Raw genomic sequence first — 23,822 nt, forward strand, 5'->3', positions numbered from 1 at the left:
AACATGTATTCACAATATTAAGTCAACTGTCAACAGCTGACAACTGGTTTTATCCTGTGCCTTCACTTCTAGATATCCAATGGCCTGTATAGCTGCTAATTATAGAGACATTCCAACATGTGTGGTTGAACTATCCTCTTCTGTCAGTAAGCCTTCATCCTTAGAATATATGTGAGCTTATGTGTCCTCAGTTCTGATTGGTGGAGAATGACTCTGGGAAAATATACCTGTGATGACTTAACATTTAAAAATGAAAGAGATTCAAGTCTGTCACCTCAGTGCTACAGACTGATATGAGTGTTTTGAACAAGAATACAAGGTAGTTATATCATGAAACAAACTGTCCTCTTTTCTAATGTACATTATAAGAGCAATGAGTCACTCGTGTGCAACAATGTGTCGTAATGTGTTGTAATTTCAGGCACAGCCACGGCCTGTCTTTGCCTTATCTTTTTTTAACATCCACATCTCCCTCCCTGGTCTGCGGTCTCTTTAAATCCAGATCCAGTGTGGAGGAGAGAGCTGTGCTGTCCTCACAAAGTTTGTCTGGCCGCTGTGATTGCTCGCACACTCTGCCTGATAAACAGCTGCTTACCATTTAGGGCACTTCACAAAGTTCCCCCCTCAAAAACTCCTCGAAATTGGGATTTTCTTTTATGTACGACTCTCTAGCTGTGTCTGTGGATGTTCAGATATAGAAAGTCTGCACCGCTGGAAGCTCGAGTCTGGATTCTAGGTTTGCGTAATGCTGAGGCGTCCTCTGTTCAACATCTGGATTAACTATTTGGAGTCAGAGCTAACGGCCCTACACAAAACCCTTGACTGTCTAGCCTATCTTTATGGAAAGACTGTCTTTTTCTCTGGAATTTAACTCCTTTTGACAACCCGCGTCTTGGGCATAGATTATGTATTCTTTAAAATGGGTGCGAACAATGGAAAACAGTATGGAAGCGAGGGTAAGTGCTGCAATTACTACTTTTAAACAAGTTTTATTTGAATTCCACTTTGAAGAGCGAGTTTTTATCAAACTTCCCTGCTCTAGTAAGGTAAAGAGAGGCTATCATGTTACAGTTATTTGGGACAGTTTCTCATTTGTGTCCGGCTAAACTAAAAATAGAAAACAATGTGCAGTTATTGGTCTGTAGCTTCCTTGAGGTTAACTCTAGACATCAGTTAGCTAGCTTAAAACTAGCACTATTCCCTCTATATCTCCAATGTCTTACAATGAGTGTTGTCTTTTCTTGAGTTGACTTTAACTTATACCATATTCCATTCAAAAATCCTCACACTCTAAAGGACGTGTGTTGCTATGAAGCTAACAGCTACTTCTGACCATTAATTGCGTACTTTTTAATACTTTTTAAAGATGTGCAACGTTTATATTCTACCCATAAGATACAGAGTGACATCTAGTGGTCATGTTGTAAGCACTTTTTAAAAAATGAACTGTTTCTTATTGTACTGTTCAGCATAAAAATTGAACAAAAACTCCTATAGCTGCTATCAGGCCATGCACATTTACATTTATTACCCACATTTTCTCAAGTAATTTAGCTTCCATTGTCTGCAGCCACAGTTAATGTCAGTTTACATTGTGCTACAATAAAATAGTATGAACTATCATGTCCAAAAACTTGAAAAGTTGTTATTTGACATGCAAGTATCAGGCTCTTGAGATGAAGTTGTTAGCAGATGTGATGTTTTCAATCTGTAATAAAGTCAGTTTGAATCAAATATCATCTCACATAGTAATGGCTGACTCGGCAGGGCAGCAGGTTCACCAGACAACACCTAGTAGCCTAATTTATGGCTTGTTTTTAAAGTAAAAGTGCATCCCTGCACATTTAGTGGAGGTGGGTCAAAGGACATGAGTGTTTAGGTATGTGGGCACTTAGTCATTCTTATCTTGATAAGAGCCAATTCCAGAGATTTTTGTCCACAATTCCCTATTCTACTATTGTGTGATTTGGAAGCCATTTTGTGTGTACACATACACTCCAATGCCATGTGATTGTTGTATATCTTGTACTATATACTTTAGACATATTGAAAAGAAACAAAACAGCTGTAATAATGAATGACAACAGGTGTCAGTAACAACTTCTCCTGAGATGATTATGTTTGATGAAACTGATTTCTTCAAAATTAACAGTAATATTTTCATTGAATAAGTGATTTATGATGTTTATTAGATCTCTTGTGGCTGATTGTTAGATGTTGTCATTGGGTGGAGTTCAAGAGCCAAGGGTTTCTCAGTGGACAGGTTGTCTAAAATGATAAACTTGACTTGCACAGCAGATATTCTGGATCATAAGGAAAATGCAAATACCTCTGGTGCAAGTATCCTTTCTTATTTGTTCATGACAAATGACAAATGTTGACAAAATCTGGCCTGTTACCTCATTATCAATAATGTGCCAATGCTGGACTACAGGACCAAAAAAGAGTACTTTGTAATGTGATGATTTTGGCCAAGCAGGCATTCACTGTCCATCTTACAGCCAGAAGATAAATTCAGATGTTTATTTTTTCACCCCGCTGGAATGCAGTTTAAACCCAGGGAGAGACAATATTACACATTTTTAATGATATTATGATGACCAAAATCTGGATCTGTTGAGCCTCATACCATAATATTGATAAAAATCTCCAAACATAGCATTAATGATCCTGGACTATCAGCTCAGCAGGAAAATCACACACACCCTCACTACTATGGTTAGACAAGCATGTTACCCTTCCTAGTATCCATTATGTCCTCTCTCACCCCTCTGTCCTACTGTCTTTTTCATCTAAGATGTAATCTTGGGCATTACTTACTCTGAAAAAACTGTGGCCCGGCTCTACCAAACACATCATTTCTGTCTCCAGAGCAGAAATGTTTGTATAAATAACATTCCAATGTGCTCTCTTCCTAAGTCAATAAGTGCAGAGAAAAGATTGGAACTCATGATGTTAAAAATAACATGTGGACCAGCTCCACCTATGAATCCAGCCTGTTAAGGTACATGAACAGATTCTATCAAAGGTTTGTCTTTTTACTTGCATGTTCACGTTTTCCTTGAATTGAATTTGCAATAGAAGCACCTTTCTTCACTCAAATCTAGTTAATAGTCTTTAGTCAGGTGGGAAAAGTAAATGGGAAAATAATACCTTGCTACAGTCAGTATTTGACAAACCCTCATAACTTCTACTGAAACAGTCTTTTGTGCTTTTTGTTGATGTGACATCACCACATGTTAAGACAATGATGGCAAACTACCCCTATGAAAACATCCTTTGTGTGCTCACAATGATTAATTTGATGAGTTTGAGGTTGAAAACATCCAGCTTAGGTTTTTGGTTTCTGGTTTTAAGTGCAGAGACACATGAAGACATTTTGGCGTAAGCAAGAAAAGCAAGTGCTTAAACATTTTCTAATGAATAATTTTGGAGATAAAAGTGACCATGCACATGTCAGCAATTATTGGTCTTCAGATGTGGGGTTTGGAGAAGCTGGAACAAGAGAATATTGGCATTAGACTAAAACCGATTGATCAAATATCAAAATAGTTACCAAATAATGTTATGTTGATCGACTATATCGTTGATTGGGCGAGTAGTTCATGTTGATTCCCTCATGCTTGAGTATACAGTATGACTGCAATGTGAGAATGGCAGACCCTGCCACCAACAATGAAAACTACTGAACAGTTACAAAATTGAAAAACACATTGGATTGTTGTTGGTGAAAAATGCTGACAGCTAGAAGTCATACAATCTGTTATTGATTTCATGATAATCATACGGTATTGTAACTTTAATGTTCACGCTATCATACATGGCATTTATTCAAAGTATTGTCATCTCACTAAAGAAATCATTGTGTGGTATTTCAGATATCATCATCTTGATAGTGTCTAGACCAGTGTCTTATTTACAAGTGCAGAATTCTACAGTCCATTGGTCCACATCTGTTTTCAAGTGTGATTCCACAATTAATTACACTCTGGTCACAACTATGCAGCAGCCCTCCACCAACACATTATATAAGCATAAGACAGGAAGCAGGAGCTTTTCTGAAAAGTTGTTTTTCCATGAAAGATCCACATGCGTCAACCAAACAGCCCTGCAGAGTTCCCCATGCTGAGGACAGAAATCCTGTTACCAGCTAAATATTAAAATACATTTGGCTCATCCTGACCCAGCCTCATCGCTTTCTGCTCTGCTTAGATGTTAGAAAAGTGGAAACTCCTCATGAATATCTGAGTCATTTCTAGGAGCAATAGCAGATGTGGTGGCTCAGTGATGTCACCACCAAATGTCATTCATACTCATACCATATGTGCTGCACTGGTTTTATATTATTTTACATGCATCTGTGTGATCATGTGTCTTTGGTGTGGCTGAATATGGGGACACAGGTTGCGTTTTCTCTCTCCCTGCACAAGCTTTCGTATTTACTGCTTATTTCAGTAGCTGTCTGTTCTGTTTAGGTGGCTGACTTGATGTGCATGTGGGTGTGACTGTTTGGGAATACCTCTTCAGCCTGTCGTGCTGGGTGAAAGGCACATACTTAGTCTCAGGAAAGCCACAAAGCTGCATTTATGAACTGACAGAGGAATGAAATGCCATAAACAACTACTCCACAGACAGGCTGCAGTCACCATGGCAGTCAAGCCTGCTGTGCTCCGGCAGCAGAGGCAGACATTCAAAAGAATATGTCTTTGAAATTTAGCTCTCCTGTGTGACCGTATAGAAATCCAAATCCTAAATCCAATAATGCAAGTGTAGCTCATAAAAGAAGAGCTGTATTTTCATGTAAACTCAATAAAAATCACTTTGATGTGGCACTTGTGAGACTGTACAGAGTCTCACAAGTGCCACATCAAACTGATGATACATATAATTATCATTCATTAAAGAGAGTGATAGCTTGTATCTTGTGCAGGAGTGTTTCCACACTCGGCCTCCGTGGAAGTGAAGGCTGAAAGGGGATTTTGGGAGACTTTTATTCTTCTTCCAAATATCAAAAAGAAACGGACACTTACTCAAACAAACCAGCAGAGACTTTGTGCATCTGCCAAGGCTAACCATTCATCCAAAATTGAGAAACATAAAAGTCATGAAAGCAGAGAATGATGAGCTTTATATTTCCTTGCACTTCATACCTCCTTACCATATTAAATACATCATGAAAACATGATTTCACCTCATCTTGGACAGAAACTCTTCAGGATTTAAACATAAAATGTGTGTTTTTATATGACAAGAATTGATTTCCAAAGGCAAACTCTCAATTCGACAAAGGAAAACGTTAAATTCAGGTTAATGTTTTTCAGTCAACATTAAAGTCATCTTAAAGTTGCCATACTGTGTCCCAACAGTCTTGTTTTTCTTCCCATTTACCCTGCAGGTAAAGGGAGCTCAAGCATCTCTTCTGACATAAGTTCGAGCACAGATCACACACCAACTAAAGCTCCAAAGAATGTGGCTACCACCGAAGGTAAGGCATCTGGTGCTCATTAACCAAACTCCCCTCCCTTCTTCTTTCCCTCCTCTTCTTCTTTTTCTCCTCCCGCCCTTCTCTTTCTCCTCCTCATCCACTTTCTGTGCTGCCTATTTTTGGAGAGAAACCTGTGTGTTCCTGGGATAACCCTAAATTGAAAACAAACTCACAGCTCCCATCAGAACCCAGAAAGCAAAGGCATTTCTTGGGCTTTGCTTTAGAGGAAGAAAAAAAACCCACCTCTGGCTTCTCATTGTGGAAGAATGCTTATCTAAACTGTGGTCGTATCAGGCTCAAAGCATTGCAGAGGAGGGAGGGAGGTTCGTGTGCTTGAGAGAGGAGAGCAAGAGGGATTTTGCTGGAGATGGAGAAGGTGTGGGGAGTTAAAATGGGTGAAAGAGAGCTTCACCTTCTGCTCAGAGGCTGTTGTTACTCCTCTCTATGCAGCTCTCTGGCTCCCTCTCTCCTCCCTAGCCTCCTGCCTGCCCAGGCAATCGTCCAACCCTGGCAGAGTTAATGTAGGGAACTGCTCCTCTTTGTCAGGAGTGTATGTGTTATGAATGTAAACTGTGTGCTCACTCTAATGGCTCAGAAATACTTTGCAGCTGACAGATGCCTTTTGAAGCCTCCTGTCAGCAGCTGTCTTGAATGTGGATCAGTCTGATACATTTTTAACAATCTGTCAGTCAGAGCAGCAGTTTTTTTTTATTTCAACAGAACTGAATAAACAAAAGCATTACAGTCCCAGGTGCTGCATACCCACTGTCTTGTAAAAACGCTGAATCTGAGCTAGTGCTCTGTAAGGATTGTAAGGATATAAACATTTGTACTTTTTGTACAGCTTCACTGTAAGGATATATTCTACTTTTCAGCAAAGCAAAGCATCGAGTTGAAAACAAAACATTTACACAGTATCATCTCAAGTTGAAAAACATCATTCATTTCAAGTTTTGTTTATGTCCTCCATCTCCAATATTAACTCCCCTTTTAGCTTTGTTTTGGTCCTCACCAGCTTCTGAGAAAAATATCTTGCTCTTTAGCTGCTAAATGCTATGTTTACCAGCTAGTAGATAACTTTATCTGTGTGTTTTTAGTGAATTTCTTGAGAGGGTTCCACTCTATCGCTGCTGATGTCAGATGCTCCATAAAACTGAAGTGAGCTTAAGAGCTGGATGATAATTTTCTGTGGGTCTGTTACTTTGAATGATAAATTTCAGATTACATAGCGTCATTTGATCCATGATTAATATAACATTTTTGATGAGGGCATCTTTAAGCGCTGCAGTTCTTGTTAGCTTAATAGCCCCTTTTTAAATATGTCTTGGCTAATATCACCTATCACTGAAAAGGTCAAACATGACAATATGTAGCATCCTGCAGCTCATTTACCATATATCTCACTGCTTACAGGTTTCGGGAGAGTGTTTAATTTCCACAGAGCAGGAAATGTTGACAAATAATGAGTCAGACAGTGAAAATGAAACCCCAGAACCCATTGAAGTAATCAATGAGTCATTGATTTTGATCATGAACCTTATCAAAACCCCCCACAGATACAGTACATTATGGTCTGTCTCCCCTTGCACTGTGGTTACGCTTCCTCTACGTTGACCAGTGAGTCACTGAATGTTTTGCACGCTCATACACACATAAACTCACCCTGTTCCTCTCATGCATTGTCATCACCAATCTTAAATTTGCTCTGGCATGATGAATGTAGTATTCTTGTGGTTTTGGCGCTACCCACAAGAAAACAAATACCAGCTACAGCCTGTGTTTATAACTGTCACTCAGCTGTAGATTTCAAGGTGTTTCTCGGAGAGAAAAGAGAAAGAGCAGAGAGAAAAAACTCTTCACGAGACATGTGATGCTCTCTTGGTTTCATGCAAGATGCATGTCAATTAGTTTATTTAAGTGAGGTTAATTTACTGATTAACCTCACTGAATATAGAGTGGGATGTACAGTGCTCCTGTGAGCGTGCATTCGGAAAAGGGAGATTACTGTTACTCATTCGGCTTCACTGGAAATGCTGACTCATTTGGATCTGTCCATTGAAGGGCTGTTGGAAGTGTACCCAGAGTATTTTGGGGAAATTGATAATTGTCCTGAATGTGTCCTCTTGGAGAACAACCTGTGCAGATAGGAATATATAGACAAGAGCATAGTCTACGGCCAGTGGCTTCCCGACCATAATTTCCCTCCTGTGTTATGACTGAAATTGTTATTTTTTTCTCCATGCTAAGTGGGAGTAATTACATGGTCTGGAACCACTACGGCCACAGTCAAATCCCCCCTCCTTAAAAAAGCATAGACACACACATGCACGTACACAAACACTCACACATATTCAACACACACAGCGGCAGATCACACAGCCCTTTGCCCACCTCGTTCTGTGGTCCACTAAACTAATCAGGAAGCAGTCTGGGCTGTTTCCCCACCACACACTGGGAGTATTCTTATTAGGGCCTTGAGTGTCCTCATGCTGCAGTAATGTCACTGCATTAATACAGTATAAGTCTAGTGACAATATAAAAAACCACAAGAAAAACATAAATCACAACATTATCTACACACATTTCCAGGGTTTTTCCAAGTAACTGGGTAATATAAATGTGAATAGCAGCTACATGTTAAAAAAAAAAGTCAGTGTTTTTTTTTTGTTTGTTTTTTTTTTTACTTTGCTAAACAGCATATTGCGTACTTTCCAGTAAAAAGATCAATGGAAAACAAACTAATTTTCTTTATCTCTGAGTTAGCATGAGGTACAACTTCTCCACTTCTGTTCTCCTTGACTGACAGTGAAGTGAATGCAATTCTAATACAAAAAAAATGTAAGATTTTTCTTCCATCAGATAAAGCAAATTTCTCAATATTGTTACACTCGTGTGATGTTCAGTACAGTTCAAACATTAGTCATCATAAGCTATTGATCAAACCAGGCCAGATAAGGCTGTATCAAGGAAGCAAGACTGCATTTTATTCTTATGGATTCAACTTTTCATGTCTAAGAGAAAGATTTTTTTGTTTTTTTTTTCTTTCAAAAGACACATTTATGTACGATCCAAACCAGAGAAACTGGCATTGAATGGCCGGGGACGGCACCAATTCTAACCAGGAATGTCTCGTTTTTATAAAGTTCTACTTGACTTGATTTGACTCTCTAAAAACAAAAGTTTATGCCATCAGTAGAATCTGATGAGAAGATGCTATATTCACCTCAGAATCCCAGACTCAGTGGCTTTAAAGTCAGTAAACGATAATATTGAGTTATTGTCCAGCCCTAATATCAAGTATGCAGATGGAAAGTAGGCCACTGCCTGTCTTCCTTCACTGGTCCAACATCCATTCCCACAAAATCAACATTAGGAAGTTATACTCCTTCTCGTCCTGAAAACAAACTGTGTTGGGCGGTCATCTGGCAAGTTTTTGCAACGTGTCTCTGTTTTCATTTATTATTTAGACGGGTTTGTGGTGGCCTGACCCAGCTGAGTTGCTTATTAGCTGCAGACTGAAAGGAACAGTCTTGGACAGTAAATCCGTCTTGTGGGATGAAATTGAGTATCTCCCAGCAGGGGTTACGCTGTGACCCTGTCTGGGCCTCAAGGGTTTGCTTTGGTACAGCCGAACTCAGGGTACCTAAGGAATGTGGCTCAGACATGGTGGTAGGAGCAGGACTGACAACACCCTGAGATGTTCAGCCTTGCATGCTGTAACCCTTGAAGGACGTTTTGATCCCGTTATATCAGTTGGAGCTTGTGCCAAGATGTAACGCAGACTCACAGGAGTGTTGATCATGTCAGAGCAGCCGTGCTTCGGGGTCAGCTCCTTCACCCGTTTACAATGGCACCAGGAAGGTAGTGGAGGCACAGGGAACAGTGGGAACAATAAACATGCTGCCTTCCTTTCTGTCTGGCAAGGACCAAAGAAACAGTGATAACAGTGACAGGGAAAAGTTTACTCCATACTTCAATTCCACTTTCAGCACCACATAGTGAAAGATTACACCCTAAACATCTCATGATTTATATATAATTCTCTATATGCTTATCAGAAACAGTAAATTCTTTAGATTCTGTTTCTTTACAAATGTCTGTTTCTTGTATAAAGTCATTACTGCATTACTGCATTACTTTCCATAGAAGTTAATGCCAGAATTGGACAAGAGGCTACAACTAATAGTTATTGTTACTATTTATTAATGTCATTTTATATATAATAAAATAAATTAAAAAAAAATTATAATATAATTTAATATTTAATTTCAAACCTGTTTCATCTCAAATCTGGTTGGGTGTGGTCTGTGTTGCACCTGTAACCACACCCACCAATGTTGCCACAGGGTCCTGGAATACACCCCCACATCGCTACAGCGAGGTGAGAACTCAAAAGACATACATGTTGACAGGCTCTGATATAATTCTTTGATTATTATAGCCATAAATACTCCTCATGTTGTGTCAGGGTCAGCTGTCCAGTCTAAACAGCCCCTGCAGAAAACTTCAGTCTCCATCATGTTAATGTTTTTACCCTCCCAAGGGCAACAAATCCCTTACACTTCATCTGTAAACGAACCTTGTACGCTGATGACCCATTTACTTGTGTTTACCCAACTGGATATATAGTGTTTCACTGTTGATTTTTGCTGTGCCAAACATGAAAGAAGCTGCAGCGAGGCATTTGTGTGTATCATTGCCATTGGGACATTCTCACTGCAGAGAGAAGATTTAAGTTGTTATCCTCCACTTGTGTTGTGAATGTAACTTTTATCATTCATCTGTAGTCATTACAGCAGTGTTTCTTCAAAGCTAAACAGCTATGGGCGAACCTCAAGCTAGTGTGACAAATTTATCTTTTTGACATCTTGGTGAAACTTAATGCGGCATTTGTTCTGCTGCTCTACAGCTGTGTTGGAAGTTCTCAACCGGGCAGAGAAGTTTGTTTAGATGAGGAAGCATCTGTTTCTAGAGGGAAATGCTTGGCAGGTGATTGACAACCTTGTTAGAGGAAATATTGTTGGAGATTGTTCTAATTTTATGCACAGAAATTCATAGCCTTTAGAAGTTTATACTCATAAACTGCAGGCTGCACTGGTGGAAAAAGAATCAGTCCCTTTTCACCAGTTTGATTTAGGACACAAAGCAGCTGCCTGCAGTTATTTTAAGACTTTTTCAACAAGCCTATAGCAATTGTAATGAGAAATATCAGTGGTTTACTTTTAATCTTCACTGGAAATTGTCTACGTAAAGAGAGAACACAGAGAGGCAAAGAATGCCAATGCTATTTTCCCCCAGATTTTCTCCATCAGCTGTCCTCGCTCCTCCCCCTTCCTTTCTGCCGCTCCTAGAGCCAGGAAATCTGAGCGAAAAAGCACAGAACAAGGCGGCGAAAGAAAAAAGAAAACAAGTGAAAGCAGTTTACCAAAGGAGGAGGACGAGGAGGAGGAGGAGGAGGGGAAGGAAAAGCAGTTCAGCATGCAGAGCTCTCCATCTCATAACTCTTCTCTGATTACTTCTCGCTCTTCTCATTCTCTGTCTCTGAGAGGAAGCGCTGGCCTTGTTGTTTTGAATGCATATGCCATTTTCTTCAACAGGGTCACATTTTTCATTTCTACTACAGCAGTGTGTTTGACAGGAGTTGGGAAAAATGCCACCTGGCCAAAATGTGCTCTTGCTTCCTGTAAGATTTTGGCCCACGAGTTATGTTTTTACTGTGATACACCTGGGTTTTCGGGGCTTTTATGTGGCAATATGACCACTGTTGTGGACCAGCTGAACTGACACATTGGACTTCCCCTCCCCTCTTTTCATACTGTGGTTAGTTTCATTACATAAGCAGGGACGTGTCAGTTGCTATGGTACAAAAATGAGAGGAAAATTTCTCTTTGGATGGTGTTCTTCAGGGAGTCTTGGTTAGATCAATTTTGTGTTTTATAGAACCATGTTTTTAAAAAACAACCAGAGCAATTTATTGGCTTTTTTTGGCATGACTCTGAGGATGGCAACGTCAACCGATCTCTGAAATATCACAACAACTGGAACACACGTTCTTGGAACACACATTCATGTTCCCTGTAATAACTTTGGTGATCCTTTCATTTTCCATCCAGCGCCATCATCAGGTGAAGTTTTTAATTGAATTAATTTTTTGCCCAGTATTTTGGTTTATGCATAACCTGACTCTTTCATACAGAGCAAAAATAATTACCCAGACGTTTACTAGGCAGTTACTGGGTAGTTTGTTATTAGTCACTTAAATTAGAAAAAAAGGGGAGAAAAAATCATATCATCTGACATCAGGTGGGTGAAAAGTGACAAAGACACAACAAGATCTTCTATTAAAAGAACAGTTTGACATTTTGAGAGACACTTGTTCACTTCCTTGTCAAAAGCTAGTATGATGATTGAGGTGATTTTAATGTTGGCATGCTAAATATGAGCAGCTGTTTATGAGCAGCTGGGGGAAACAGCTAGCCTGATAAGAGGAGGTGCAGAAATGGCACCTATCAGAACCTCTACATTTTACTAATTAACACTATCTTGTTTGGTTCAGAAATAGTTTTGTCTTGTTTTGCTTCTACTTCTATCACTTCTTTTCTTTGACTGATGTCAGCATGCTATTGTTGGCTGTCTAGTGATAGCAAAACTTACAAAACTAAGAGGACATTCTTCCTGTAACAAATTTTCCATGAGGTGGTTGCCCAGGACTGTGATATGTAGCTAGTATGACAGTCCTGCACTAGAGAGCATGAGTGCACACTATAGATAATATTAGGCATAAAATAATCTTTCTAAGAGTATACATCCCTCTGTAAAGGCACTTCTACCATTCAAAACAAAATAACCTTTCAGGAGTTAAAGTGAACCCTTCTTTGTCAGGAGTTTATAACCGCAAAAGTTCCAGCACTTCCCTTGTTCTGTTTCTTTAACCACATGAGATCATTACATTTGCTCCTCATCACAACCAAATCAACCGTTTGGGCCAGCGCTCACTTTTCCATTCCTTTCTGATGTGCAGTTCTTCTTGGTGCTGTGTGTGTGTAGCCAAAGTTACCCTCCGCAGTCATTTAACATGACTGTCACTCCACACTCTAGCCCTTCTCACACACCGCTGCCAAAAAGGATAAACTGTACAGAAAGGCATCTCAAGCACATGATTCTCTAACTCTGTTGCCCCATCTTTGACATCCTGATTTAACAACCTGTAAAAATATGACATCATCTTGAATTTCAGTGATTTGCTAAAGGCCAGATCAATTTTGACTGATGCCAAATTGCTTCTGGAGTCTTAACTGTCAACTCTACTCTGGAAATTTTGTGCTGTGACTAGTAGACAAACACAAAAGCTCAATTTTGAAGGAGTGGCTTCGCCTTTAAATTTGGCTTTAGGATATTTGAGTGTCTGCTGTCCTCCTCAGCTGAGGATTTATAAAGTGACGAGGGCAAAGCATGGAGACTTTTCTGTCTTTTGAACAGACAGGAGGGCTTTAAGAGGCGGAAAACTCCCTTAAGGAAATAAGTTGTGATGTGAAGAAAGAGTGTTGCAGCTCCCGGCACATGTGTAGCCAAATCTGTTGCTGCTCGAGCTTCAAAAATGAATCTTGAGACTGAGTGAGTGTGAGAATAGCTGCAGTCCAGAAGGAGAGGAGTTATGGGGGTTGTGCGGAGCTAAGGAGCCTGTTTCCTGTCCGAGTGTGCACATTGTAAAGGAACCAGCAGGCCCTATTGTCTCTCAGGTTGTCCAGTGACGCAAGACCTTCCTGTAGTGAAGGCTCTGCTGATAGCCCAGCCACCACACTGTACGGTAATATCAACTTCCATGTATTCAATAAAACCTGAGACAGACCCAGATGTTTTTTATCCCAGGAGTTCTTTTTCTCAGTCAGATGTTTCCCTTTAAAAAAAACTGGAGCACGTAACCATTTAGTGCTGATAAATCAATTGTGTTTCTGATTCTCTTTCAGTCAAATCCCTGCTGCCTGGTTGTTTTTTATTAGCTGATACTTTCTTTTTAACACTTCCCCTCCTCTGTGTTGATTTGGATGTGATTTCCTGACTTATGAGAAGCAAATAAGTATCTCCGATTTCCTCACCTACAGTGCTCCACACCACCCTGTCTTGGCAGGGAGGAGCACAGTGCAGAGCAGGAACATGTCACAAGCCTAATGGCATTGAGGTAATGGATTGGTCTGTCCTGCCAGATGCAGCGGTAATAATCCTACGAGCTCCAGACAGAGTCTTAGCAGAGCTTCACAGCACTGCAAGATCCTGAGTGGAATCCCTATAGCTTTAGTTTATGACCAGGCTGCGTCAAAGTCTGGATTGACCCTGCCTGTGCACTTGTCTCTGCCTCTGGTAAAGTCTGCAGGATCTTGTGCCAATTTATCTTCCCTCTTTCTTTTCTTCTTGCCCCTATTTTCTTTTGCTTCCTCTCAAAATCTGTTTTTGTGCATTACTTAAAAAAAATCGTCAGGTTTTTGTCATTAAGGCGACATCACTCTGAACATCCAGCTGTGCCACTTCATCACGCAGGCATCTTGTCTTTTCAGTGACCACTCCAATTGATTTACATTAAACTTCTGGTATCAAAGCACAATCCAGATGTGTCTCAGAAGTAAGGCTAAGTTGATGTTAATGGGATCCTGCTGCGGCACTGCTGTGGATCAGCTTAGATTTGGGTATTAGTGGCAAATGATTTCAGCCAAGTATGCCTTGCTGTGGCTATATGCACATTCAAAATGCATGAGTTTCTCTTTCATTTCACCACTGCTCCGTTGTTCTTTGTCCAGGGTAAAGACCAGATGTTCCACTGTTTCTCCTCTGATTTCCTAAACCAAACTGAGTCTTCCACCATCTGCAAGAGACATTTAACAGCTGTATGGTATTTGTTCTGTTAATGATAGTTTTGCAGTGATACAGAGATATAAAACACAACACTGCTAGTTAACTTGCACAGTTTTCAGCAGTAACCAAGAGTTACAGAAAAGTTTATTTTGTCATGCTTAGAGTTTGGAGCTGCAGGTACATGCTCCAAATGTACCCATAATTCCCAGCAAGCCTATCCCAAGGTCCACTTACCAGCTTTTTCTGGAGCTTTCAGTTGTATCAGATGGTCCTTATTAGTGGATAAAGTTTGCTTAGTTGCCACAGAGACATACAGGCTCAGTAGTAGCTGTTATGATTTCATTCATAGCACTTCGTGGACTTCTCATCCATGTTGGCTTATAAATTAAGCCCCACGTTCATTCATTATTAATGTTAGAAAAACTCGTTTTTTGACAACAATCCCAACTCAAGGTCTGTACTTACAGTACATGTGATACAGTTGAAAATTCCATTAAAACTAAGTAACTGGACCTTGAGTGGGGATTATTTTGTCAAACAGCTTCCAAGATGAAGGGTGAACTCGCATGCAAGTTGAAAACTGAGAGAATTTGCAGTTTTTTGTTTGACTTTTTAGGGGATGGGCAGTCTCACTTAAAGTAACAAATCAAAGGAAAAGCCAACATAAAGTGTCCTTGTAAGGTTGGCACTGATTCTACAAGTTTCTGGAACTCTACTAGAGGGATTGAACACCATTCTTCAAAATTATATTCCCTTATTTGGTGTTTTGATGATGGTGAAGAGCGCTGTCTAACATGTTGGTCCAAAATCTACCATAGGTGTTCAGTTGGGTTGAGATCTGGAGACTGTGTAGGCCACAGCATATGATTTATATCATTTTCATTGTGTTTCTCCCCTAATTTTTCAGATTTTTCCTTTAATTTGTCACAAGTTGGTAGTTTTGGATTATATCCTAAATATTTAGGCTTTTCAGAGAGAAATGTGCTTCCAGATATGAGGATTTTAACTATCTTAGACAAGAAAATACACTTTTTGGATCATAAACTGTTTGTTTCTTAATTTCCTGTTGTGTGTTTCTGTTGTTAAGAGGATGGAAAACACCCCATCTCATAAAACAAGACTCACACACCACAAAAAAACTAGCAGAGGCTCTTTAGATGTAAAAATGGTAGATCCAGAAGTGACAAAAGTCTGAAAAATGTGAAGGAAAAGTGAATATTTCAGTCATCAGATCACTGTCAGCAGTTTCATCATTGCTTATTTTCAAGCAATCGTCAATGGTGACTGGATAAACAGATGCCTCATGCAGCTAGAAAACACTGATAAATAACACCTGGGCTTCCTTAAAGTAATCCAGGTGTGATCTATCCAAAATCCATTGCAACTTAGCAACTGTGAATCTGTCTTCATTTAACTTTCCCCACCAGCTGTGTGAAAGCGTGTCTCAGTATAAAGAGAGGTGGTTGTAGTCTAACTAGTAGCACTGTGTTTCTCCAGGCTTGGAGCACTCTTCTGATCAGCGACACATGTAATTACGCAATTTGGAAGTAGGTCCTTGGCTGGTGGCAGATGAGTTTGTCTCTCCTGCGTGCAGAATCCATCGCATTATAGCTCGGACTTGGATAATAGAAGGCGAGCCTCATTCATCCATCAAAACTAATGACTCAAGAAATGTGTCTGTGTCATGCCTGCACATGGCTTTGTGGAAAATCTGATTGTCTGCTGGATGTTGTGATTTTGGCAATGTGAGGCTTGTGTAGACCTTTTTGTTGTGACACCACTGGACTGATCCCTGAATTTGGATTTTTAGCCATAAACATATAGCCTTACATGATCAATTTTCTTATAGTTTAATGACAAAAATGGAGCTGGATAGACCAGATGCCAAAAATATACTGATTTCCCCTTGTTTGTATAGTTCTGTGTGGTTCCAGTCGTGTTGGATAAATCCACAAACACTAGGTATTAACTCAGGAATCTTGCAATATTTATAATGTACTTGAATAAACATAAAACCCCAAGGACCACTACTGTCATGACATATTTGGACAGGTGTGTGAAATTTGAAATAGATGAGGTGTTTATAATGACCTCAGACCATTAAATCCCTTGTATTAAGCTAAAAAAAAAAAAAATGCATTATCACTGGAAAAATCCAAATGAAAGTTGCATGGGCCAAGATAAGCTAGATGACCTCAAGGAAATAATCCTGCACATTTGTAGTTGAACTAATCATAGACGGACCACCCACAACAATGTGATGCATTAAACCCAAACTGAGGTCAATTGTATCCCACAAGAAAATTAAATCCCACAACTTCATGAAAGCTGAATAAAATGTGTTTGCTGCAGATGAATGCATTTTAGACAGCAGTGCTCCTTGTTTTTGGTCGAGTTTGGACGCAAGCAAGCACTTTTAAGGCACACAAGAGGCGGTTTTAAAGTATCCGTGAATGGGGAGGACATGCTCCCAAGAGGATGAGCCTGTGGATGTCATCAGAAGGCGAGTCAGGAGGCGAACTGAGCTGAAGGTCTGGAATACAGATCTGCAGGACAGTCATAAGGACGCTGTCACTGCCCAGCTGTCTGTCTCAGCACACAAATCCAAATGACAGGCAGGATGCTGTCCATTTGTCATGCAGATGTTGACATACGCTGTGTAGAAGCAGCTGACTGTCGGTCTGAAACGTCCATTAGCCAACATGGTTCAACCTACATGAGTGAAATGAGAAATGTAGATTAACACAGTGTTAATATACTGTTAACGCAATTGTATCAGCTTAAATAGCTTTTGTGCATTTTTGACCAAAATATTGACCTTGAAATGTGGAGCCTCAGGAACAAGATCAGGAATTAAAAGTCCATTTCAGCCCATTCCTGTTTGGCTTTCCACCACATCTGAAAAACCAAGATTAGACAAATTAAACTAATAAAGGATTAAGGAGTGACAGCTTTGTTTTGAGCTGCAATTTTGGCACACAGCGAGACAACAACACAGAGTAATCGTGATTGTTACTGCAAAGTGGCAAGGATCTGCTGAGTGATTTTTTCCATTGTTTTACTGCTTTTGTACACACTGAAACAATTAGAAAATAACCCTAACCTTCCTTCTCTTTATCTTTTCTTATTAGGGCTTAAGGGGATTAGCTCTATAACCTTGTTTAAACATCAATAACACTGCAAGAAATTCCAATTTTCAAGTCTTAATATTGACCCTAGTGACAAGTATGGTTTGCTTTCAGACTGGATTCCATGAATTCTATATGCTTGAGACTTGCTCAGCACTTCTAACTCCTCTTGAGTTAGGCTTTGAGAAAGTACTTTAACTTTTTTAGGCATAAGACCAGGGAACCACTGGAGCTAGGTTACTGTGGTGGAGATATAGGTAAATCCTGAGTTCCTAGAAAAGTCCTTGTGGTGAAAAAGGGTCAGGAACATCCTTACCACAAAAAGGTTCCTTAAAAAGTTTCCTCTGAAGGTTCATAGGCAGGCTGTTGTGGTGGAAAAGTGCCAGTTGGTGTTATTGTTATTGTGTCAACCACATTTTAAATGAAATATTTTGACCAAAATTGATATTGTATGTTGCCCTTTAGAACAACTGGCAAGTTCATCACAAAAAGTTCAGTGGAGGAAAAGATATAACTTAAAAACAGTTTCAACACAAGTTTGAATGAAGACTCACTGGAGAAAATTTATACAAAACTTGCTGTTATCTTTGTGGAACTATTACTGTCTCAAACATAAAGACTGCTGTTTTATTTTGAAAGATGATAAGACCTAATTTTTTTTGCCTGCAAACTCATAGTTTGACAGCTGTAAGTGACATCATATTTGTGACCACTTGAAATGCTTTTAGTGATGATTATCAATCCAACTGAACTTCTTAGGATTGGACAAAACGAACTTGGGGGGGTGTTGAGGAGACACAGATAGCATCAGAGGAGAGCACTCAGGGTCCCAGCGTCCCAGCATGATGGTTCAACCCCTGGAATCAGATATAACGCCTCAGCCGATGAAGGCAGAGGCTCCATCGTCTCACGCCACAGTGATGGGATCCAGTCACCTCTTCTTGCAGCTGCGTCTTCAGCCGCGGCGGCAATCAGTGCACATCTGTCAGGACGGCCTCAGTGTTTACACAAGGCTAACCGTACAGTGTCAGCCCCGGCACCAAACTCCTCAGCTGCTCACTTTGAAGCTACAGAGTTCATCTGATGAAGAGGCCCAGTGACTGCTGCCCAAACGCCTGGAAGATAAATGTGACACATTTTTTCCCAAACATCCCAAAACATGATAACGAGATCCATGGAAACTCCTCTTCATTGATGATAAAAGCTGGTGTGGCTATGGCACCATCACGATGAACCCTACACTTGATGCATTTTGTGGCCTTTTTGTGTATTTTTCTTGTTTCCATAAGTAACTGTCAAATATAATTTGACATTATGTCATTTCTAGCACCAATACAATGATGATCAGTGGAATAAATGAAATTCAGTGACTGAAACAGGAATAGAAAAGGTCAACGTTTGGTGTGAAACACAACCCTGAAGAGCCAGGGTACAGTGGGGAATTGAACAGAGAAGAAAAACAGATACCAGTGTCTCCAACAACAGAGGCTACAAAACACCAGAATACAGTCACAAGACATGTTGTGTTTTAAAGGAACATTCCACTAATTTTACACATTTACTGATTAAAGGGGAATTCCACCTGATTTTACACATCAAAGTCTGTTTACGGGTCTCAGAGTATGCTACAGTATACATTATATGAAAAAATTCAACAATACTTTTTGTGGCTCCACAGGGGGCCTCATTAAATCTGATAAGTTACCTCAAGTGACGTCACTACAAGTCTGAAAGTTAAAAGAAACGTGAACAGGTAATGTTGGCTATGTAGTGATAGCTGCCAGTGATAACACACCCAAAACGCTTACCAAACTTACCATCTGCGATTGTATTGCATTATGGGTAATGTAGGTGCCATGTTTTGATAAGGAATTTAAAAGATGGGGTTTCTGTTTCTGCTGCATTGAATTTGAGCCTTAAAAAATATTTTAAGAGTGCAAGGCTGAATCTGCGGCATACTCTTTTAGAGAGGTACTAAGCAGCCTGAAAAAAAGTGTTAATGTGGCTCTGTGGCTCTGTGGGAGCTTTGATGAGTCTTGAGAAAATTACATTAATGTTGACATTTTCCAGGCAGGGATGGTCTAAAGGGAAACTGTAGGTTGCATTGTAGGAAGCGTAACATCCCATGTTTTTGCAGTGTTGCCCTAAGAGGAAGATTATTTATTATAATCTCATGTCACTTGTTGTATTTTAATGTAAAGCATATTGAGTTTCCCTGTAATGAAATGTGTTAAAGTTTTGATTTCTTAGCCTCTGTCGCTTACATTTTTGTCCATTCTTTTTTCAATTTGTCTCCTGGAAGCCCCTGAACTTTATTAAAGTGCAAGAAAACATCACTAGAGTATCGCTTTAAGATGCTAAACTAGTTTTTTTCTTGCATGGAAACACTTACTTTCTCAGTCTTACCAGCACAGTCACCATTAGCTGTTCTCTCCACCTCTGTGAAACCCACAGATTACAATATAGTCACTGAATGGCTGTTTTTAGTTGTCAAAAGTCATTCTAAAAAGTGGAGGTCATACATGTGGAAATATAAGTGCATGAGTCAGGTTTGAGAAGACAGTATTCATTGCAAAATTATTCTTGGAATGCACTAAATGTCATAGATTGATGATATTAGAAAATGTATCTGAGGGTGGACTTTTTTCCCTTTAATAGAAATGGAAATAGAGTGACACTGAAGTTGGCTTCTGATTTGACAGATTTGGAAATCAAGCAAAAAGTTCTCTCTATAGTTCTCTAGTATTTGGAGCATTTACTTTTGTGAGAAAGAATCAGACATGTTTAGTGATCACATTAAATCAGGTCTAGCTCAAAAGCTACTGGACTTAGACTTGTCAAACCAGGACAAGATTAACAAGTGGAATCCAGAGGCTACAGTTAAAACACAGTTTGAGATTTTTTAAACATTAATTCTATTTATAAAAACAGGAAAAGGCATAATTTCACAGCTTTTTCTCCACCAGACCACATTAGACCAGGTCTTGGAGAAAAAACATAGTTAAATAAAAAAATATTTTACTGCATCTAACTCTCTATCTTTGTCCCTCTTTTTTTCACATCAGGTTTAGACTCCAGTACAAGGACTTTGAGCACTCCCAGCCCTGGTCTGATTCTGCCGTCTAAGTCCTCCTCTCTCTCATCGCCCGCCCTCTCCAGCAACGGCCATGAGACCAACTCCTCATCCTCCTCCTCTGCCCCCGCCGAGACAGTCGCCGTGGTCCACCCCCAGCCGGGCACCCACACCCGCTCCCGCCAGTCAAAAACCCACCACCTCGCCCCCATCGACCTCCTCCCCGACCACACCCTTCTGCAGATCTTCTCCCACCTCCCCACCAATCAGCTGTGCCGCTGCGCACGTGTATGCCGCAGGTGGTACAACCTGGCGTGGGATCCGAGGCTGTGGGGCACTGTGAGGCTGACGGGCGAGCTGCTGCACGCCGACCGTGCCATCAGGGTCCTGACTCATCGGCTGTGCCAGGACACCCCGAACGTGTGTCTGACCCTGGAGACAGTGGTGGTGAATGGCTGCAAGAGGCTCACCGACCGGGGGCTGCTTGTGGTGGCTCAGTGCTGCCCCGAGCTCCGTCACCTGGAGGTTGCTGGCTGTTATAACATCTCTAATGAGGCTGTGTTTGAGGTGGTGTCCCGCTGCCCCAACCTGGAACACCTGAACCTCTCAGGTAAAAAGAAAAGAAAGATTCAATCAAAGCCATTTTGCCTTGATTGGTGGTTAAAGGCAGGCTTAGTCAGTTTTAGTAAGGAGTGGCTGTAACCTTACATCACACATGTATGTGGATTTACCTCAAAGAATTCCTCCTCTCAGTCATTTCTTCTTAAAGCTGGTAAAATCATTAAGAGGAGCAGGCGAAGCTCTGCCAACCTTAAGCTCCCATGTGGGAGAAGAAAGGCTTTCTTTAGCTGAGAGCAGAACTTACCTCAACATGAGTAAGAGGGCCGGTCTGCTGCTTTCATTAAGGAAGTGACACAAATAACACTGACTTGGATAGGACTCCGGTGGCAGAGCAGCGTCTGCACCATTAGCACCAGAAAGTTAGCCTTTTGTTGCAAAAATAGCCTTTAAAAAAAAGTTGCGGCTTTTATTTGAAAGGCCAAAAATAATGAAATCAAGTCTATTTTTTAACTCGTAAGGACATCAGCCTTTGATTTTTATCCTGAAAACTGACCACAATTTTGGTTTTCTTGGAGTTGCTTGCACTCAAACAGTTTTATACTTCTCTAGTTGCAGGCATGTGGCCAGATCTTCAGGTTTTACTCTGGTTCCCTCTAGTGGCTACTCATTACTTTACTTCTGCTGGAAGTAATGGGGGACAAGACCCATACCTCTTGTTCCATGTTCAACAAAAATGTTGATCTGAAGCCAACATCAGTCTGAATTAGAAAAAATCAAACAGGCTACAGTCTGTTTTTTTTAGTAAGAAATTAATTAACAGTGTTCCTTGGCTGAGTACAAGTACTAAAAAGGCTATAACTTTGAAGAATCCTGCTAAAATCTTTTCTTAGCTTCAGTTAAACATTAGAGGCACATTAGAAACACACATCATAACTGATGTTATGAACAGGAGCAATGATTACAGCAAGCAAAATCTGTTTCAGTGTTCATATGGGCACCTGACTGCTGTTTCAAAACAGACTTAAAAACAAGTGAACTTAATTTTGATCTGACAACCTCTTTTTCTTCCTGCAGGCTGCTCCAAGGTGACATGTATCAGCCTTACCCCAGAGGCCTCGCTCCAGCTGTCCCCTCTGCATGGCCAGCAGATTTCCATTCACTACCTAGACATGACCGATTGCTTTTCCCTCGAGGATGAGGGCTTGCGAACTATCGCCTCCCACTGCCCCCGCCTGACACATCTGTATTTGCGCCGCTGCACCAGACTGACAGATGAAGCCTTGCGCCACCTGGCTCTCCACTGCCCCTCAATAAGGGAGCTTAGTCTCAGTGACTGCCGCTTGGTAGGGGATTTCGGCCTGCGTGAAGTCGCCCGGCTGGAGGGCTGCCTGCGCTACCTGAGTGTGGCCCACTGCACCCGCATTACAGATGTTGGCATGCGCTATGTGGCTCGCTACTGCCCAAGACTGCGCTACTTGAATGCGAGGGGTTGCGAGGGGCTGACAGATCACGGCCTGGGACACTTGGCCAGGAGCTGTCCCAAACTCAAGTCTCTGGATGTGGGTAAATGCCCGCTGGTGTCAGACAGTGGGCTGGAGCAGCTGGCCATGTACTGCCAAGGCCTGAGGCGAGTGAGCCTCAGAGCCTGCGAGAGTGTAACAGGCAGAGGACTCAAAGCTCTGGCAGCCAACTGCTGTGAGCTGCAGCTTCTTAACGTGCAGGACTGCGAGGTGTCGCCAGAGGCCCTGCGGTTTGTCAGACGCCACTGCCGGCGCTGTGTCATCGAGCACACAAACCCGGCTTTTTACTGAGGGCGGGGAGCTCTTGGACTGGTCCTCTGACAAGTGGATGTTCTAATATTCCTGCTATGGTGTTGGCAGAGTTCAGCGGCTCATGTGTCAGGACTGGTTGAAAACTGGTGTGCAATACTGGCCAGAATTTGTCTTTTTAAAATCCGCTTAGTGGCTGTTAATGCTGTCCTTTGAAAATACTTCAATAGAATGTATTTAACATATTTATCTGTAAAAAGGCAGAGAAGTACAGTATTTCAATATATTACTTTTTTCCATCATCACAGTTTGCATTGTAACAACATGCTACAACACTGAGCACTGGGTACAGTACATTTAAAAGCATTGTAATATATTTTATTTTTAAGTTCATCATCACCTTAAGGCCCTGAGTCATAATCATAATCATTCATTACTGCATCTATTTATAAACAGCAAGTTAAACCACTAAGAATGTAGCCACAAAGCAGCAACAAAGCAGATCTGGTGATTTCAAATATACTCAGTTTCACCTTCCTTTATGTTGTGTGCATATGCACTTTATGCAATTGTACTGACAATCACTTCAACTGAGCTCAAAGTGTCATATTTCAGATTTTGTCAAGAATATTTCTGTTAATTAATTATTAGCCGATGCCAAATAGAAACAAACTGTTATGGGACCATTGTTGAAAAATAAACAAGAACACATTGCTGCTATAACTGTGCCAATAAAATTCTTCTAAAAATCCTCCTCCAACGACTGTTAGTGTTTTACTCAACCCCTCATTACTGTCTCAAAAGATTTAAGTCTACACATGTAAGGTAACTGAGAATATCTAAGAATACCACGTATGGGTTTGTAAAAGGGTGTGTTACCCTTTAAGGGCTGGAGTTTGTGGGTTCAAAGGGCAGAGTGCAAAAAGAGGGAAAAGGTGCTTCCTGCTGTCATGCTATTG

General features: G+C 40.7%; 1 protein-coding gene across 1 annotated transcript; it reads left to right on the plus strand.

Moving 5' to 3' along the window:
• The first annotated feature begins 490 nt into the window (after positions 1–490).
• Positions 491–23,623, plus strand: si:dkey-192l18.9 (F-box/LRR-repeat protein 7). The gene is made up of 4 exons (XM_018700784.2): positions 491–956; positions 5,396–5,485; positions 20,526–21,143; positions 22,169–23,623. Exons 1-4 carry the CDS (start codon positions 920–922, stop codon positions 22,903–22,905), a joined length of 1,482 nt encoding a protein of 493 aa, XP_018556300.1. The 5' UTR covers positions 491–919; the 3' UTR covers positions 22,906–23,623.
• Positions 23,624–23,822: the final 199 nt, after the last annotated feature.

Source organism: Lates calcarifer, linkage group LG24 (genome assembly GCF_001640805.2).
Source record: "Lates calcarifer isolate ASB-BC8 linkage group LG24, TLL_Latcal_v3, whole genome shotgun sequence".
NCBI classification, from domain to species: Eukaryota; Metazoa; Chordata; class Actinopteri; family Centropomidae; genus Lates; species Lates calcarifer.